At 61.2% G+C, this 14,002-nt stretch overlaps 2 protein-coding genes across 2 annotated transcripts; both read left to right on the forward strand.

Annotated features, from left to right (window-relative positions):
* The first annotated feature begins 874 nt into the window (after positions 1-874).
* On the forward strand, positions 875-4,184 carry CHKB (choline kinase beta). Its single transcript, XM_033117549.1, has 11 exons — positions 875-1,397; positions 1,525-1,633; positions 1,885-1,998; positions 2,145-2,278; positions 2,546-2,641; positions 2,784-2,842; positions 2,931-3,012; positions 3,131-3,239; positions 3,386-3,489; positions 3,686-3,767; positions 3,912-4,184. The coding sequence occupies exons 1-11, from the start codon at positions 1,174-1,176 to the stop codon at positions 3,984-3,986; spliced, it is 1,188 nt and encodes a 395-aa protein (XP_032973440.1). The 5' UTR covers positions 875-1,173; the 3' UTR covers positions 3,987-4,184.
* Positions 4,185-4,783: 599 nt separating this feature from the next.
* On the forward strand, positions 4,784-13,107 carry CPT1B (carnitine palmitoyltransferase 1B). Its single transcript, XM_033117550.1, has 19 exons — positions 4,784-4,857; positions 5,294-5,452; positions 5,814-5,953; positions 6,405-6,582; positions 6,804-6,905; positions 7,092-7,229; positions 7,322-7,399; positions 8,354-8,461; positions 8,535-8,619; positions 9,157-9,352; positions 9,648-9,833; positions 9,902-10,007; positions 10,093-10,209; positions 10,522-10,686; positions 10,764-10,898; positions 10,989-11,141; positions 11,745-11,858; positions 12,360-12,452; positions 12,584-13,107. The coding sequence occupies exons 2-19, from the start codon at positions 5,312-5,314 to the stop codon at positions 12,665-12,667; spliced, it is 2,319 nt and encodes a 772-aa protein (XP_032973441.1). The 5' UTR covers positions 4,784-4,857; positions 5,294-5,311; the 3' UTR covers positions 12,668-13,107.
* The last annotated feature ends 895 nt before the right edge of the window (positions 13,108-14,002 follow it).

Raw genomic sequence — 14,002 nt, forward strand, 5'->3', positions numbered from 1 at the left:
TGTAAACCTGTCACTTGGCCAGAGGTGATGTTCTATGCAACCCCGTGCTGACAAGCCACCCGTTCTCCAAACCCCTGCATTGAGATGCGACTCTGAGACATTGTTCTTTGGGGTGGCAAGCATATCCCCAGAGCTGTCAGTTCCAGTAAGGATGAATGGACACCCCCTCCTGGGTGGAACAGGTCGGCTGTGACCAACCTGTCACCGAGGGGCGCTACCACGTCAGGAGCTCGGCACTTGTCTCGGCTGCTCATGGGTCAGAAATGTCCCAGCAGTCATAATTAGGCGAGACTTGCTAAGACAGCGTGGGCAATGTGGGCGTAACCAGCACTCCACAGGGTGGCCTTGGACAGAAGCTGGCTCACATCTACCTCTCCAGTTTCCAGGGATCCCTCTGTGGGTCTTCACAGGAGGCACAGAGAGCACACGCTGTGACCACTACCACAGGCCCATGTCTCCCTAGACCGCCTTGTCTCCAGTATTGCCTCTTGCCCTTTCCAGGTCCCTGACCAACTAGCAAGCTGTCACGACCCAAAGTTCACGTGCACTCCTTCCTTAGACCACTGCTCGGCCCACTCCACTTGCTCCCTACAAAGTGGACGTCCATGTGCACTGCTTGAAGCTCTGGCCTCTGCAGGACCTGCCCTCATCACTGTCCTTCAGAGCCACCCTAGGGGGACTTCAGTGCTTCGCTCCCACCCCTGGCGAAGGCCCATCTTCCCTCACCGGGGGCACCAGCCCCCGAGCACTCAAGCCGCTCCGCTCCCTGCACACCGGCCGCTTCGTGCGCTCCTCCCCGTCCACGTGACTCGTCCACGCGCACGCCGCCGGCACGACGCTCCGGATTGGCCCACGCCGTCTCCTCCGTTCCGGGTCACGGTCCAAACAGCCGCCTGTTTTTCGAGCGGCCCCGCCCAGAGAGAGGCCATTGGTATTCGCCCTGAGCCGGGGGTACCGCGGGGACGCCCTGAATTTGGCCTTCCGAAGGGGCACCCCGTCCAGGGTCCCGGAGAGAGCCGAGCGGCGCCGCACGGAACCGAATAAAGCCGGAGAAACCCGAACACGAGCGGAGAGGCGCAGGCGGCCGGAAGCGGAGCCGAGAGCAGCCGGAACAAGCCGAGCCCGCCCGAAGGGGCTGAGCGCGCTGGGCGTTGGGCCAGTGGAGCCCGAGCCATGGCGGCCGAGGGGGCCGCCGTGGCCGGAGGCGGTGCTCTCGGCGGCCGCCTGGCCAAGGACAGCTTGCGGCAGTCTGAGTGCCCGGACACGGCCCCGCACCGGCGGCGCGGCTCGGCGCAGTCGCAGGACGCCCAGCGCCGAGCCTACCAGTGGTGCCGGGAGTACCTGGGCGGGGCGTGGCGCCGACTGCGGCCGGAGGAGCTGAGGGTGGACCCCGTGAGGTGGGAGGTCAGGGGCGGGACGGGGGCAGAGGGCAGGCTCCCGCCCTCCGGCGCTCCTTGTTTCTGCGGGCGGGGCCGGGCGGGTGGAGCGGACGGCGGCTGAGCGCGCCCTGGTGTGGGTCTGCAGCGGAGGCCTCAGCAACCTGCTGTTCCGCTGCTCGCTGCCGGATCACCTGCCCCGCGTCGGCGAGGAGCCCCGGGAGGTGCTGCTGCGGCTGTATGGGGCCATCCTGCAGGTGAGGAGGGAGTGAGGGCGCAGCGGCCAGTGGCTTTAGGACTTCTCACTTCAGCGTGGCCGGTGCTTTTGTCCCCGTCGTAGTTCAGGACGCTGAGGCTCAGGGGCTAGTGACTGGCCCGAATGCTACTAACGGCACTAGAACAAGAAGAACCCCCTGTGGTGGGAGGAGCGAGCAGACCCTCCTTATGTGTCAACGTGCTTTGCCGCTGGCCGCCTGACGCCTGCCCCTTGCTGTCCATCTTCCTTCAGGGCGTGGACTCCTTGGTCCTTGAAAGTGTGATGTTCGCCATCCTTGCAGAGAGGTCCCTGGGGCCCCAGCTCTACGGAGTCTTTCCAGAGGGCCGTCTGGAACAGTACATCCCAGTAAGAGCCAGAGCGGCCCTGACCTGCCCGACCCCCACCCCCTTTCCCGGTGTCTGCCCTCACATCTCGCACCCGGAGGGAATTCCCCCCACCCTGCCCCCTCCTGCCCCAGCCCCCTCACCACCCTGATAGGTTCCTGGGTGCAGAGCCGGCCACTGAAAACGCGAGAGCTTGCCGAGCCCGTGTTGTCTGCAGCCATTGCCACGAAGATGGCCCAGTTCCACGGCATGGAGATGCCTTTCACCAAGGAGCCCCACTGGCTGTTTGGGACCATGGAGCGGTGAGTGCGTGGCCTCCTCGGGGCTCCGGCACACCGGGCTGAACCCTCATGCTGGCACCTACTACACTGGGCTCTGACTGAAGGCGGCCACCAGCTGAGTGGATCAGGTGTCCCAGCATCTAGCGCCGTCTCTCACAGGACAGGCTTCCTCCAAACGTTTGCCAGACGAGTCATACAGTGACAGGAAACGGGTAGGACAGCCTGGCCTCGGGTAGAGAGCAATGGTGGGCAGGGATAGCAGAGTGTGTCCTGTTCTCTGGGCTTTAGGTACCTGAAGCAGATCCTGGACCTGCCCCCCACCGGCCGCCCCCAGATGAACCTGCTGGAGATGTACAACTTGAAGGACGAGATGGGCAACCTCAGGTGAGGGCAGGCAGGCCGGGGGAGCAGAAGGGCACGAGAGGTGCTGCTAGGAACCTAATGCTGTCCTCTCCAGGATTTCCTGAGGGGCTGTGAACCTCCTCTAGTCACTCCTGCTCAGACACGTGCTATTGTTCCCCTGCAGGAAGTTGCTAGACTCTACCCCATCACCAGTGGTCTTCTGCCACAATGACATCCAGGAAGGTAGGAGAAGTCATCCGAGTCCCCCAACCTGAAGTGAGGGGCCAGAGGGCCCCAGAATGACCAGAACACCCCTCCCCCCCACCCCCAGGGAACATCTTGTTGCTCTCAGAGCCAGAAAATGCTGACAGCCTCATGTTGGTCGACTTTGAGTACAGTGGTTACAACTACAGGTGAGAGTGGGAGATGGCACCCCCAAGGGTCCATCCTCACAGTGCCCTGGAAACAGACCAGGCCTTATCTCTGCCTCCCAGGGGACTTGGGGACTAAGTGCCCACGCTATTCCCCCAGGGGCTTTGACATTGGGAACCATTTTTGTGAGTGGGTTTATGACTATACTCACGAGGAGTGGCCTTTCTACAAAGCGCAGCCTGCAGACTACCCCACCCGGGCACAGCAGGTATGGGGGCCAGAGGCTGGGGAGCGGGACCTGGCATGTGAGAGGGAGGAGGACGTTGAAGCCTGGAAGGAATGGCGAGAAAGGGTATTAACTGGGAAATACTCCAGAGTCTTCCCCATTTCCTGACTCATGTCTGTTGACCTCAGCTCCATTTTATTCGCCATTACCTGGCAGAGGTAAAGAAAGGTGAGACCATCTCCCAGGAGGAGCAGAGGAAACTGGAAGATGACCTGCTGGTAGAGGTCAATCGGTGAGGAAAGATGGCTGGGGTGGGGCAGAGGAAACGGGGCTGAGGAAGAGGCAGACAGGGACAGGTGCAGGTGCAAAGTGGGGGCTGGGGTGGGAAGTCAGGACAGGGTGGGGTCGGATCGTGGGGCAAAAGTCAGAGCTTTGGGATCCAGTGATGCCACGTGTGCTCTGAACCCCCTGCTTGCCCCGCCTCTCAGGTATGCCCTCGCTTCCCATTTCTTTTGGGGTCTCTGGTCCATCCTCCAGGCATCCATGTCCACCATAGAATTTGGTTACTTGGTGAGTAACCCTGTTGGGCGAGTTAGGTGGGGGAGGAGGGGAGCAGGGGTCTGGTGTGCTCCAGGACAGCTGTGGGCAGACTGGGGGCTGTGGGTGCCGGCCCCAAACCTTCTCACCACTGTGTGGGGTGGGTTTCCTCCTCAGGAGTATGCCCAGTCTCGGTTCCAGTTCTACTTCCAGCAGAAGGGGCAGCTGACCAGCTTCCACCCCCCATCCTGACTCTCCACCCCAACCCCTCGGATTTTCCTGGAGCCTCCAGGGCAGGACTTTGGAGGGAGGGGCAAAGGACAAGGGGCCTTGGGGACTGGGCTGAGCCCCTGTGACATGGGCTGAGGAGACTGACCCTCCCAGAGTATGAGCAGGTCCCCACAGCAGGCTCCTGGGCTGTGTACCTTAAGACAATAAACGAGCTTCTTCCTGCGTATTCTGTCCTAGCCTTACTCAGTGCAGCAGAAAGTACCAACCAAGGATGCACATGGATTGACAAAATGCCCACTGGTCTCAGCCTCAGTTTCCCCTCCTAAAAAGCATGGCTGTTCAGTGCTCTGGGCTTGAAAGTGGTTAAGAGTCCATTCTGCCAATTGGAGCCCCTTGCCTTCCCTCCTCCCTGGCTCCAGCTTAGAAGTGATACATACTAGGAGGAATGGGGGCGGAACTGGGGAGTAATGGGGGTGCAAAGAGGGCCCTGGGGTGGGGCTTCCCTCCCAACCCTGCACTGGAGATCAGGGCCCAGGCAGCACAGCTGACAAGCTGATGACCCTTTCCCTACATTCAGCTATTTTTAGCTCTAATGCCAACATCCTCACGTGAGACCCTTTGCCCCCCCTTCCCCAAGGTCCCCAAACCTTTAAGCAATCTACAGCTTGCAGAAACCCTGCCCTCCCCTCCCACTCCGGATTCCCGCCATGGAGGGGTGGGGATTCTGGTTGCCGCCCCGCATCTGTTTTCTCAACCCAAATTTGGGAGTGGGTGTCAAGTTCCCGGTGAGGGCGGGGCGGGGCGGGGGGGGGGGGGGGTGGCCGGCCTGAAGGACATGGGGACACGGGCCAGAGCGACTGGCCCCACACGCCGACAGGAGTGAACCCGAGCTGTGAGTGGACTGGGGGGCAACCTAGGGCCACCCGCTTGCCTCAAGAGTGCAGTGCAGGGGCGAGGACAGCACCGGGGTCCCACGCGGTCTGGGCTGGGGGAACCCAGACCCTGCCTTGCTCCAGACGACAACGCTCCCCGGATCACCTCTCACCCCCATCCTGAGGCCGCCCTTCACTGTCCTCGGAGATCCTGAAGCTTCCAAGGCCTTGACCCCCTTCCCGACTCCTACACCCTTCTGGCCTGCCCCGAACGTGGGCGCGAGGGTTCCCTGGCTGTTGGCCGGGCTGGGTAGCCGTGTGGCTCGGGCTGGCCTGGGGTGCTGGTGGGGGAGGGGCCGCTAACCGGGTGGGGGGCAGCGGCAAGCTGGGGGTGGGCCCTCGGCAGGGGGCGGGGCTCGCCTGAGTCCGTCAGCGCCCCCTCCTACCCCCTCCCAGGTCGGGCCAATCCCCAGGATGGCGGAAGCCCATCAGGCCGTGGCCTTCCAGTTCACCGTGACCCCAGATGGGGTCGACTTCCGGCTCAGTCGGGAGGCCCTGAAACACATCTACCTATCTGGGATCAACTCCTGGAAGAAACGCCTGATTCGCATCAAGGTTGGCGCAGGGGTTCTGGCCTCTTCCTCCCAGCAAGTGCAGGATAGAGCCTTCTAGAGGCAGAGACCAGGTGTCAGCTGCTGCCCCGCACTGTCACGGTCCACCCCTACCTTGGCTGGCCGTTCTGCAGAAACCAGAGGGGTGCTTCAGGTGTTGAAGGGAGACAGCCATACAAGAACGGCAGTGGGACCCGGGAATTGGGTGCTGCAGGTGTGGGAGTGTGGAGGAGGGGCCGACCAGACTTGGAGGAGTAAGGGTACAGCAGGTGACCAAGGGAGCATGCCTTCTGGGCAGGCCAGGACCTCACAGGCGCTGGCTTGCTGCGCCTTCCTCTCCCTAAGCATGCCTGTCTGCCCCACAGAATGGCATCCTTAGGGGTGTGTATCCTGGCAGCCCCACCAGCTGGCTGGTCGTCGTCATGGCTACAGTGGGTTCCTCCTATTGCAATGTGGACGTCTCCATGGGGCTAGTCTGTTACATCCAGAAATACCTCCCTGAGGGGTAAGAAGCGGAACCACAGGAGAGGGCCAGAGAGGCTCCAAGGCCAGGGTTTTGAGCTGGGCATATAAGGACAATAGCCGTTGGAGGTCGTAAGGGCAGCCCTGCCCTGGGTCACCGTCACCTCAGTCCCCTGTCCATAAGTCCATATGTGTTATGCTCGGTTGTAAGTTTGCCCAGGGAGGTCCTTCTTTGGTGTCTCCCACAAGGTGGCTCACCACCACTGAGACTGCAGCCCTCTCCCGGCCAAGGCTGGCCTCCAGGGGACCCCTGCTGCCCTCTCCTCCCCCAAGGCGGCCTCCAGGGGACCCCTGCAGCCCTTTCCCCCCAAGGCCGCCTTCAGGGGACCCCTGCAGCCCTTTCCCCCCAAGGCCGCCTTCAGGGGACCCCTGCAGCCCTTTCCCCCCAAGGCCGCCTCCAGGGGACCCCTGCAGCCCACTCCCTTCTCCGACAGATATGGCCCCTACCGAACCCCACAGACCCGGGCACTTGTCAGCATGGCCATCTTCTCCACGGGAGTGTGGATGCTGGGCATCTTTTTCTTCCGCCAAACCCTGAAACTGCTTCTTTCCTACCATGGCTGGATGTTTGAGATGCATGGCCGGACCAGCCGCTTCACCAAAGTCTGGGCTGTGAGCAGAAGCTGGTGGAGGGCTTCAGGCATCTGGTTGAAGACCCTGGGGGCCTCATTTGGGGTTCTGAACTGGAGGGGAGAGGCAGGCGGGCACTGGTGCCTGGCACGTGGGCTTGTCCTGGTTCTGAGGGTTTGGGCCCAGCACCTCAAGTGTTCACTAGTTTGTTTCCATCGATTCCCCTGGCTCCCAGCCCAGCACTCTCTGCCCTGTACACACAGATCTGCGTTCGCCTTCTGTCTGGCCGGCGGCCCATGCTCTACAGCTTCCAGACATCTCTACCCAAGCTCCCCGTGCCCAAGGTGTCAGCCACGATTCAGCGGGTGAGGGCCGGGATCAGGTACCCCAGTGGGCAGGGTGGGCTGGACTCAGAGGACTTGTCCAAACAGGAGGGACTGTCCCCTTCAAAGAGTGTGTTTGAGCGCATTGGGGCTGGGGTCAGAAGAGGGTTGGGACAGAGGCAGCCATTGCTGTCCGGCTCCCACGCGGATGGTAACCTGTCTGGACAGTACCTGGAGTCGGTGCGGCCCTTGTTGAACGACGAGGATTATTACCGCAAGGAGAAGCTGGCCAAGGAATTCCAGGAGAAGACTGCGCCCAGGCTGCAGAAGTACCTGATACTCAAGTCGTGGTGGGCGACCAACTACGTGAGTCCCCTCCTGTGCTTCCCCTCACCCACCTCTGTCCCAGCTGCTCACAGCTCACCTGCGCCCAGCTCTAACTGCCCCCCCACACACAGGTGAGTGACTGGTGGGAAGAGTACATCTACCTTCGAGGCCGGAACCCCCTCATGGTGAACAGCAACTATTACGTCATGGTAAGATGGGGCACCTGTGTGCTCAGCTCTGTCCTCAGGTCCGGGGCTCAGGGCAAAGGACCCGGAGGACACCCCAGAGCCCTGGTGGCGGTTTCCAGAGGGAGGTGGGGGTTCTGCAGTGAGGCCTGAGGGAAAGGGAAGATGGGGGAGATGCTGGAAGAATAGTCAGGAAGCAGCCTTGGGGCAATGGGGCAACAGCATGCAGAGAACCCTGTAGCCTCACAGCCTGACACTGTCCCTCTCGGTGTCCCTCAGGCTCACTGCCCTGCACAAGCCCCGTCACTTTCTTCTTGGTGCCTCTCTGGCCATGGGTTCCCAGCCATCCTGACGCCATTCCCAGGGGACTTCCTTAACCATACCTTCTTTTGTGGATCCAGAGCTACTTCTCTTAGCACTCAGGAAGTCACTTTGGCCCTCTGCCATGTGACGAGCCCTCCTGCCCCAGTGCAGGCCTGACCCAGTTGCGGTCTATGCAGCACCCCTCAATCGTCTCCCGCTGTCCAGATCACATTCTGAACAGCTTGCTGCATTCCCCCCCACCGGGTTGTCCTCCCAGCCGTGTCCCTCCTCCACTGGCCTGACCTCCCGGCCGCGTTTCCCCCTCTATCAGCCTGTCTTCCTGGCCACGTCCCTTCCTCCACCAGGCTGTCCTCCCAGAAGCCTACACACGAAGTGTCCCTACCTGAGGTTGTCAGCTGGTTTTTTTCGTGGTGGAAACCACTTTCTCAAAGCAAAATAAACAAAACATGAACCAAGTAGTTATGGAAAAGCAGCTTGGGTCAGAGCTGAGACCGAGGAGTGATGTGGTCATTTCATGTTTGGCAATTCATCTGACAGCGAGTATGGGATGGACTGGGGAAAAGGGACAAAGCAAGTCTGCAGGCATGGAGAGCCGGGGTCCCAGGCGACCCTGGGCCTGTTGTGGCCGCCTGCAGACTCCATCCTCTCCCACAGGACTTTGTGTTCACCAAGAACACGGACGTACAAGCAGCCCGACTGGGAAACATCGTTCATGCCATGATCACATATCGCCGTAAACTGGACCGGGAACAGATCAAGCCTGTGAGTTGTGTTAAGGTTGAGGGCGTGAAGGGAAAGGGGGCCACATCTGAGCCGTGCCGGGCCTTCCTCCCAGGTGATGGCACTGGGCATCGTGCCCATGTGCTCCTACCAGATGGAGAGAATGTTCAACACCACTCGGATCCCGGGCAAGGAGACAGGTACCAGGCAGTCACAGCCTTGGGCCCACGTGAGGCCATCGTGACCGAGCCCTTCCCTCCAGCTATGGGCCCGCCATGGCAGGCATCCCACTATCTGTTCGTCCCCAGTGCCCTCGGTTTCTCAGGGTGGTGTTACTGTCAAAAACAGCCAGTTTCTGGCAGATATTAGACTCCCAGTGTGTACAGGAAATGCTGGTGCTGGGACCCTGCACCCCCTCCAGGGTTCACGTGCAGGGTTGGGGAGTCTGAGTACAGAGCATCCGGAGAAGCACTGCTGCCTCTGGACAAGGGCCAGGTCCCGAAAGTCTGGCAGGGGCAGCAGCCTGCGTTTGTGACACTGAGATAGTTTGTGTCATTTCCTCGAGCCATGGCATTACGCAAGAGGCATAGAAGCACCCAGCACAGGCCCTGGTTTAGTGCGGGGTGAGGGGAAGCCTGGCAAGCCAGGGGTCACAGGGGCACCGTGCAAGTGCAGTGCTGGGCATGGGGGTGCTCCTGCCACCATCCTGCGCCTCAGCCCACCTGCGGCCCCCACAGACGTGCTGCAGCACCTGGCCGAGAGCAGGCATGTGGCGGTGTACCACCGGGGCCGCTTCTTCAAGGTGTGGCTCTATGACGGCTCCAGCCTGCTCAAGCCTCGGGACCTGGAGCTGCAGTTCCAGAGGATCCTGGATGACTCCTCCCCACCTCAGCCTGGCGAGGAGAGGCTGGCAGCCCTCACTGCAGGCGGAAGGTACCGGGCTGGCGGGCAGGGGCTGTGCTGGCCGAGGCTCAGGCCCCGTAAGGAGAGGAGCCTGGCCCTGTATCCACCCTGGAGCTTGGGGCCAGAGACATGACAGAGGGAGGGGTGTGCCGGGGCCGCTAGTGAGGGCGCTGGTGGCCACGGCAGTGGGGTGGCTGCTGTAGCCCTAAATGGAGGGCGGCCCAGTAGCCCCACCTCAGCCAGCCCCAGACCCTGCCAGGTCCTGGGAGGTGCCCTTGGCCACAGCTTGCGGTGGCCGCCGCTCACCCTGCCGTGATGCCTCCAGAACGGAGTGGGCACAGGCACGCCAGACCTTCTTCAGCTCCGGCAAGAACAAGGCTTCTCTGGACACCATTGAGCGTGCTGCTTTCTTTGTGACCCTGGACGAGGAGTCTCACTGCTATGACCCCGAAGATGAGGCCAGCCTCAGCCTGTATGGCAAGGCTCTGCTGCACGGCAACTGCTACAACAGGTCAGCGCCCCTGCCCTCGGCCCCGGGAGCCCCCGCCCGCCTCGCCTCATCACCGGCTCCTTCTGCAGGTGGTTCGACAAGTCTTTCACTCTCATTGCCTTCAAGAATGGCCAGTTGGGCCTCAACACAGAACACTCCTGGGCAGACGCCCCAATCGTAGGACACCTCTGGGAGGTAATGGGTCCAGACAGGGGGCCTGTTGCCGGGGTGGGGGTGCAGGGGGCAAGGACGGCCCGTCAGCCTGACCTTCTCCCTGCAGTTTGCCCTGGGCACTGACACCTTCCACCTGGGCTACTCGGACACTGGGAACTGCCTGGGCCAACCAAACCTCATGCTGGCACCTCCTCAGCGGCTGCAGTGGGACATCCCTGAGAAGGTGTGCAGGCCGAAGGCAGGGACGGGCATGTGAGAGTGACAAGTGCCTGAGACACTCTGCTGCCTCCTCCCTCTGGCTCAGCCCCGCTCACAGGGGGAAGTGACAGGAGCCACTCATGGTCCAGACTGGCCACAGGGAGACCAGACATCCTGGTGCCATGTGGTGGTTAGATAAGCTGGGAGGTGTGAGTCTCGTGTCCACGAGTGTGTGTCAGTGCCTCCTTCCTCCTGAAGATGTGGAGGGCACCCTGAGACCGGCCGTCTGTCCTTCAGAGAGCTCTCCCCCCAGCAGACCCTTTCCCTGTCTCGGCAGTGCCAGGCGGCCATCGACAGCTCCTACCAGGTGGCCAGGGCGCTGGCAGAAAACGTGGAGCTGTACTGTTTCCAGTTCCTGCCCTTTGGCAAAGGCCTGATCAAGAAATGTCGCACCAGCCCTGACGCCTTCGTGCAGATCGCGCTGCAGCTGGCGCACTTCCGGGTAGGAGTCCCGCCGGCTGCTGCGCGGGCAGGCGGCGCCAGGGCACACCCGCCAGACTCACCCTCTGTGCTCCCCAGGACAGGAGCAAGTTCTGCCTGACCTACGAAGCCTCCATGACGAGGATGTTCCGTGAGGGGCGCACCGAGACGGTGCGTTCCTGTACCAGCGAGTCCACAGCCTTCGTGCAGGCCATGGTGGAGGGCACCCACAAGGTGAGCCCCACAGGCACACGAGCTGACCCCTCTGCCTCCTCCCACCGTGAGGGTCGGGGCTACCCTTCACTGCTCCGCTCCTGTCCCCAGAAAGCAGACCTCCAGAACCTCTTCCGGAAAGCTTCTGAGAAGCACCAGAACATGTACCGCCTGGCCATGACGGGGCATGGCATCGACAGGCACCTCTTCTGCCTTTACGTGGTCTCCAAGTACCTGGGGGTCAGCTCCCCTTTCCTGGCGGAGGTCAGTGTTGTCAGCAGGGGTGTCCTCTGCCCCGTGGCCTCACCTGGTGGGTCTCGGCATGTTTGCCGTCTGGCCAGCTCCCCTGACGTTGTCCTCAAGGGCTGGGGCCAGCCTTCCTGCTCCATGCGCCACCCAGGCCTGTGGTCCTGGCGCTGAGCAAGAGACCCCCGTCCCACGTGGAGTTGGAGTTCTTGTGAGAGGGATTGGCAGACGAAGGCATGATGTGTTGGGTGGTGACTCCTGAGAAGTCAGGAGGCTGCGGGGACCAGGCAGAACACCCAGTGGAGAGGGCCTCCAGCTCCCAGACACGGAGGCAAGGGTGCACGGTGCCTGGGACAGCAGGAGGGGAGGAGCGGAGGCCAGCGGGACAGGCAGGCCAGCGGGACGGGCAGGCCAGCAGGCCTTGAAACATGACTGAAGGTTTTGTGCAGATGCTGCTGGTGAGAACAGACTGGGGGACGGGCAGCAGTCAGGAAGGCCCCCCACTGGCTCCCTTCTGCACGCTGGGCCAGGACCACACCTGGCTCACGTGCTCAGGCACCACCCGTCAGCAGGTGTGTGCGGAGTGCACGGCGTGTGACGGCGGCGGCCTCCCTGTTGCAGGTGCTCTCGGAACCCTGGCGCCTCTCCACCAGCCAGAGCGCTCAATTCCAGATCGGCATGTTTGACCCAAAGAAGTACCCCAATCACCTGGGCGCTGGCGGTGGCTTTGGACCTGTGAGTGCCCTTGCGGGGTGCTGGGTGGGTAGGACTGGGGCCGGGGTTTCAGTGGAGAGCGCAGGGACTCAGGAGGTCAGACCAGAGGAGGGAACACAGCCCTGGGCCTGCCCTACGTGGAAGCAGAATGGGAACTACCTGCCGGCAGACAGGTGCCTGGGACCAGCCCCCACCACTGGAGCGCACCCATGTCCAGGCCTGACTTCCCTCTGAAGGGTGCTTAGTGGAGAGTCAGCTCTCCCGCTGGGACATTCACACGGGCTTGTCTGTCAGGGAGCTAGAGATGGTGCCCTGGACAGGGAAGCCTAAGGTCCTGGGGCTCTAGGTGGGCCAGACTGCACTGGCAGAGCTCTTTGTTTTCACATGTTTTCTGGGGGTTGTACTGACTTCAGAAAAATGTAGCATCTGGGGGTGGAGCCCCTTCCTGGGAATCTTGTGGGGAGAGCAAGGGTAGCCTCAGTTCAGCTTTCACGCCCTCCCCCGACCTTGTGCTGCCCTCAGGTAGTGGATGATGGCTATGGGGTCTCCTACATGATCGCGGGTGAGAACACCATCTTCTTCCATGTCTCCAGCATGTTCTCAAGCTCAGAGACGGTAAGTTTGCTCCTGCTCAGGCCTGAGGAGGGGCGCCACTGGGCCCGTCTGGCTGGGGAAGCGTCCTGGTTAGTGGGGACAGAAGGGCAGGGTCTTGCCTGGAGCTGGGTCTGAGCTCTTGGCTTCCACAGAATGCCCAGCGTTTTGGGAACCACATCCGCCAAGCTCTGCTGGACATTGCTGATCTTTTCCAAGTTCCCAAGGCTGACAGTTGAGGGCCAGAGAGATGCCAGCTGCCCTCTCGCTCCCACGTTTGGAGGGCTGGGCCTGTGGTCAGGTCACAGGCACATGTGACCATGCACAGGTGACCAGGCTCCAAGGACAGCTCTGGCAGTAGGTGCTCCTGGGCAGATGCTCCCTGATGGCCCCCATGGCAGAGGTGGAATGGGAGCACGGAGGGAATTTTGACTTTTTTTCTTGCTAGATACTAATAAAAATAAGGCTATGTAATTCTCTCTTAGCCCTTAGGTTTCTGTGTTTTGTTTGGGAAGTAGGAGGCCGTCCCCTGGCCCCAGCTCAGGCCAGAGAGGTGGCAAGAGAAGGGCTGGGGCTGAGAGACCAAGAAGCTTGTAACTTGCTTTGAAATGTCTCTGCTGAGGTCACTGTCCATACCCACTGTGTGCACGTGGAATAAATTCTTGCTTCAGAACCTTCACCTGTTCCCTGGGATCACTTCTGTTTGTCTGTCTGCTAGGGAGTGGAGCCCACTGCTTCCTCCATGCAGGGGTGTGCGCTCTGTACCCCTCTGGGCTGGAGCGTAGCCCTGTGGGGGCCCTTGGCCTCCTGGACATTGGGAGGTGCTGCAGTCCCAGGCCTGCGGTCCAGGTGTCAGGTGGTCACGGCTAAGAGGGCACATGGGGTAGTCTGGAGCAACACATGTCCCTTCCCACAGGTTGGCTTTTCTGTGGAAACACATGCAAAGGAAGCAGAACATTGGTACAGAGCGTACGTAGGCACTCGGTGACTATTGCTGCATCCTTAAGCGAGTCTAGGCCTCAGCACACTGCCAGGTGCTGAGAACCCAGAGTAACTTAGGGACAGTCCCAGGCCTTTTCTTAGGAACCACCTGCCATCTACGTGGCCCTGTGCTGGGGACTCAGGGCTGAACAGGCACCACCTGCCCACATGGAATTCACTATGCGGAGAGGCAGGCATGGGTCAGGGTGGAGCGGCTGTCAGGGAAAGCAGGAGGCTTTGGGAATAATCCATTTAGCAGGTGCTTACTGAGCGCCACAGTGTGCTGGGCACCAGGAGACAGCCATGAACAAAACTGGCAAACGCCATCCCTCCCTGTGGGGTTTCGAATATAGTGACGAGACGGGCCATAACCAAGAAGAATGAGTAAGTTACCTAGTGGATCAGATAGTAACACGTGCTAAGGAGAAAAGTAAGTAAGGGAGGGAGCAGTGGACAGGTGGGTGGCAATTTCAGACAGGGTGGCGAAGGCAGGCCTTCCCGAGGGGGGCCGTTTGACTGACACCTGAAGGATATGAGGCACAAGCCATGTGGGTACCTGAGGGCATAGTGTTCCTGGCCAAGGGAACAGCGAG

The sequence above is a fragment of the Rhinolophus ferrumequinum genome, chromosome 10 (assembly GCF_004115265.2).
Source record: "Rhinolophus ferrumequinum isolate MPI-CBG mRhiFer1 chromosome 10, mRhiFer1_v1.p, whole genome shotgun sequence".
NCBI classification, from domain to species: Eukaryota; Metazoa; Chordata; class Mammalia; order Chiroptera; family Rhinolophidae; genus Rhinolophus; species Rhinolophus ferrumequinum.

Coding starts and splice junctions, on each gene's coding strand:
- CPT1B (XM_033117550.1), top strand. CDS start 5,312: ATGGCGGAAGCCCATCAGGCCGTGGCCTTCCAGTTCACCGTGACCCCA. Junction 10,687..10,763: donor TGCAGCTGGCGCACTTCCGG/GTAGGAGTCCCG, acceptor TGTGCTCCCCAG/GACAGGAGCAAGTTCTGCCT. Junction 10,899..10,988: donor TGGTGGAGGGCACCCACAAG/GTGAGCCCCACA, acceptor TCCTGTCCCCAG/AAAGCAGACCTCCAGAACCT.
- CHKB (XM_033117549.1), top strand. CDS start 1,174: ATGGCGGCCGAGGGGGCCGCCGTGGCCGGAGGCGGTGCTCTCGGCGGC. Junction 1,634..1,884: donor TGTATGGGGCCATCCTGCAG/GTGAGGAGGGAG, acceptor ATCTTCCTTCAG/GGCGTGGACTCCTTGGTCCT. Junction 3,768..3,911: donor CCATAGAATTTGGTTACTTG/GTGAGTAACCCT, acceptor TTTCCTCCTCAG/GAGTATGCCCAGTCTCGGTT.